Source organism: Galeopterus variegatus, unplaced genomic scaffold, assembly GCF_000696425.1.
Source record: "Galeopterus variegatus unplaced genomic scaffold, G_variegatus-3.0.2 Scaffold8944, whole genome shotgun sequence".
Taxonomy (NCBI): Eukaryota; Metazoa; Chordata; class Mammalia; order Dermoptera; family Cynocephalidae; genus Galeopterus; species Galeopterus variegatus.
The window spans coordinates 52,655-57,205 of NW_007735055.1; the positions used below are offsets into that span (position 1 = coordinate 52,655).

At 39.6% G+C, this 4,551-nt stretch overlaps 1 protein-coding gene across 1 annotated transcript in view; it reads right to left on the bottom strand.

The window, feature by feature from the left end:
* LOC103608880 (serine/threonine-protein kinase MRCK alpha-like) overlaps window positions 1-519 on the bottom strand; it is an 11,427-nt gene extending 10,908 nt beyond the window's left edge. The window contains exon 1 of the mRNA XM_008593275.1: window positions 246-519. Within this exon, the coding sequence (XP_008591497.1) occupies window positions 246-519 (274 nt within the window). The remainder of the gene's footprint in view (window positions 1-245) is intronic.
* Between the last annotated feature and the right edge of the window lie 4,032 nt (window positions 520-4,551).

Below are 4,551 nucleotides of genomic sequence, written 5' to 3' on the forward strand. Positions count from 1 at the left end.
GGCGGGAGTGCCGCCTCGCTCCCAAGCGGCGCACTGTAGCAGTGCGCCACCGGGCCGGCCCATGCTAAGTTTATTTCAATTGAACAACTTCGGTGCTACTTCATTGTAGACAGTTAAGAAAAATCTTCAGCATTGTTGTGTTCAAAAATAAACCCTGCCATTAACAATATTTGAATACGGGAGATAGAGTTGTAACAAAAAGCAGGAAGGAAACAGACAGGGAAACACACTGTAGGGAGCCTTACGGCAGTCGGTGGGAACTGCTGGCCACATCAGGTCACCAGGCCTAGATCGGAGGCCCCTGCTGTCCGTGTATATTCCAACGCTCTTAAAACACAGCAGATACTCAATGCTGGAGATCTCCACTGCACAGAGAGCATCCACTGGCTGCTGTGCAATAAATGACAGAGTGGGGTCATGGGAATGGAGCATCCTGTATGGGATTCCTTCTCTCCTTAGGGGGTATCTCAGGAATCCCGACTGAAATCCTACACAAAGCTGCTCGCTGAAGATGGCCATCCACTGGACACTGGTTGGGACTTGGACCTCTTTAAATTTTCTGTGAGAAATGTTCTTGCTCTGAAACAGCTCAAAACAGAGGACCTGGCTTTTCCTAGCCACACAGAGGAACGTATGGACCCCGTGGCACGTTGTTCCAGAAGCCATGGTCTGGCACCCTTTGGTTTCCGCCAGCTTGTGAACAGCAGTCTTCCGTCCGTCCAAAGCTGACATGGGAAACAGGTGCACATGGCGATTTCGTCCAGAGATCACTGCAGCCATCTGGCCATGAGGGATTAGCTCAATCTGATGGATCTTCTTCATGTCACCAATTCGAATAATTTCTACAAACAAACGTGATTGTAAATCATTTTCAAATTCAAAATAATTTATATTTTTAAAATTTTGATTCTCCCAATTTTATTAATAACCATTGATAAAAATGATCTGATAAATCTTTATGTCATCAACCTGATTAATTTCTCTAAAAATAAAAACGGCAAATCACCTTTAAGTTAGCAATGCTTTCTTATTTTTAAATTCTCTCTCAGTTACTTAAGTCAAGTTCTGATTCCAGTGGAGTCAACAGAAATCAAACTGGACATGTGAATAGAAATATCTAAACTGGAGCAGAGAAAGAAAAAGAGGAGGACAAAGAAAAGAAGAGACCCTCAATGACCTGAGGAACAATATTAAGAAAATCGATATTGAAACAAATGAATAAAATGAAATTTCCTTGTTTTTCAATTCTTTTCCAATGGTTATGAGCCAGGTTCTAATAACATCACAGACACAAACTCACAGGGTAAGTTTGAAGAAAAAAAAAAAAAAAAAAAAAAAAAGGATAAGAAGAAAAGGATAAGAAAGAAAAAAATCATAGAGGTAAAAAAGAATGTAACTATTCCTGAGATATACAATTATCTTAATAATTCCGATAACATTAGCATAATAAAGCACCAAACTTAGTCCTGAGAGTCCAGGCAGCGAGGCAAACACCTCTCAATGTCTTACAGATGGAAATACACTACTTCTTTAGAGAAGAAAATATCATTTTTTTCCGGCCCTAATCGGATTCCTCTATCCCACAAGAGTTTGGAGAGCATTTACCATGAGCAGGCCCTGTTCCGAGTGTTCCGGGTACAGCACTGAACAAAAGCCTGGGTCCCTGTGCCCCTGTGAATTCCTTGGTGGACCTTCTGTGGACCTCCTCACCGGGACAGAGTCACCCTTACACCCCAGAAGGCCTTTCCATGGAAAGCAGAGCACATGCTTCAAATGCACGTTCTCCTTCACCTGACCCGACGTCAGGAAGGAGTGTGGCAAGAGACTGATATTAGAACGGCTCCTCTCGATTTCATCGGCCACCACGTTTCTCCCCCAAACAACCACCACAACAAAACCAAACAAAAACAAAAACTCTGCTGTCTCCTCTGAGAAATACCCAATTTCACGTTGTGCAGTGCCAATGTGATGGTGGGGGTAGGGAGGGCAGAAGAGAGGACAGAGCACAATTTTATTTTCTTTCATGCACCAGATCTAAGATGGTAACCTATGTTCTTACAGTAGACGTATTAGATAAAGTCAGCTGTGCAAATATTTACACTCGGGGATTATGGATCCTTGGAAATAAGAAAAATCATTTGACTTGAAAACATAACAACCCAGATATGGAAGTTTTGATTTACAGAAAACAAAGAGAACAAATCTGAAATTATTATTATTAGAGTTGAAAGTTATTCTAGAACAGTAAACAGTCTCCTTACCAGGTTCCTCAAACAACTACAGATAGATCTACGATATGACCCAGCTATTCCACTGCTGGGAATATACCCAGAGGAGTGGAAATCATCATGTCAAAGGGATACCTGCACTCCCATGTTTACTGCAGCTGTATATACAATAGTCAAGAGTTGGAACCAGCCCAAATGCCCATCATCAGAAGAGTGGATAAGGAAAATGTGCTATATCTACACAATGGAATTCTACTCTGCTATAAAAAAAATGAAATACTACAATTCGCAGCAACATGGGTGGACTTAGAGAAAATTACATAAAGTGAAATAAGCCAGGCACAGAAATAGAAATACCACATGTTCTCCCTTATTTGTGGGAGCTAATAAAAATGAATTAATAAATATATGAACAAATACTTGGAGGTGAAAGAAGACACAACAGTCAAAACAATTCCTTGAACTTACTAAGATAAGTGAACAGATATGATGTTGATGGGGGGAAGGAGGGAGGCAGAGAGAGAGGAAACAGAGGAATTGGTAAAGGGACATGAAAATCAACTACACTGTATATTGATAAATTAAAAATAAAATAATAATAAAATAAAATAAAATCCTCCTTACCATCTATGGTAACATGCAGGACAAATAACCCTTCTTCATTTCCCAGAGCGATTCTTTTGTGATCTGAATTTGATACATAAATAAAAAGATCAAGCTTTTTTTGGCTAATGCTAAATAAAACTAATAAGCTGATCAAACTTATCAACACTGAAAAAGTTCAAATTTAATTAATTCATTAAGGTCAAGTTAAATATAAATTTAATATATATAAAATGAAAAGAAATATAATAAGAATAATTAATTTGCACTATTTTTCTTTCAGATTACAGAAGTAAACATAACAAAACATGACCTTTCTCAACAGAAAGATCATTACAAAGTAATATTTATGAACACTTGAAGAAAGTATAATATTCAAGTAATTACATGCTTTCATATTTGCTGCTAAAAATAAATTTCACAAATGAAAAAACTTTGTAATCTAATTTGTCGGTGACCTTGGCCTCAATGAGCCTCAACAGAAACAGCGTTTACCTTTAGCAAAATACAAGGAGAATTAAAACTCAAAAGTGCAGAGACAGCATTCATAGAGGGAAGGCCTTGAAAACAAAAACAGAACTTTACATACGTCATCTCACCTAATCCTTTCCATAACTGTGAAAACAGGAATTATCTGTATTCACAGCGATGCTCAAAGAACTTAGCAACTTGCTCCACGCTGCACAGGCAGTAAATAGCTCTCGTCATCACTGCCATCTGATTCAGAAGAAATGACGTTTGGACATTAAAGGATGTTTGTTTATTAACAGAAGCTTGAATAATGATCTCAGCAATTCATTCATTGATTCACCTATTTTTCATTTATTTCCTGAGTATTGATTGGGTATTGAGAGCACAGAATCGAGCAGTCCCTGCCCTCAAGGTGATAGTTCACAGGGCCACATACTTTGTGATACCCTTGAGGTCAGATGTGGTTTGGAACCCAGAATTTTTCAGACACGAGAAAGGCAGTACTGTATATTTTAAAACACCGTATTATACAGGGCCCAGGGAACCATCACATAATCAAACAGATTAGTATTTTTGCAGAGAATGCTCTGAATAGCCATACTAAGGGGAGACAACCAACAGCCTCATGTCGATTCAGGTCAGGTTTTGCTGCCAAATGAACTGTCAATTAACTTAAGGTTTTCAGATTTCAATTTTGGGATTGCGCTGAGCTGGTACGAACCCAGTGGGGTAAATGTGACCGATCCATACCTATGATTGCAGCTGCCTGGGTGGTTCTGATCAGGGGTAGACTGCTGTCATAAGCCTCTTTCAGAAGGTAGACTGAGCGGCCTCTGGAGTGGCTTTTTTTCAGTATCGTGTGCAATCCACTCAGCGCCTCCACCCACTCACTCTTCTCATTCTCGCTATCGGCTAGTATTGGGACTGAATATGTATTACTAGGTGCTGAGAGCTGAGAAGCTGTGACCTAGAACAATTTAAGTAATATCTATGTTATAAGAAAGCGGACACTCTTTATGCTAGCCTGTTAACATTTTTCATTAAACTCACCATTGGTAAATGACAGCTCTGATATTATTACCCTCTTCCTGGTTAGTAGAATAAATGGTGTGAGCATGAGAACCCAGGCCAAAAGCAAGGGTCAGGCGCTCTGGAAAATGGGGAGTCAGCTCTACTGTAATCTTCGCAGGAACACTGGAGCTCTGTGACTAAACAACACATTGCATCCAACTGCATCGCATGAAAACGC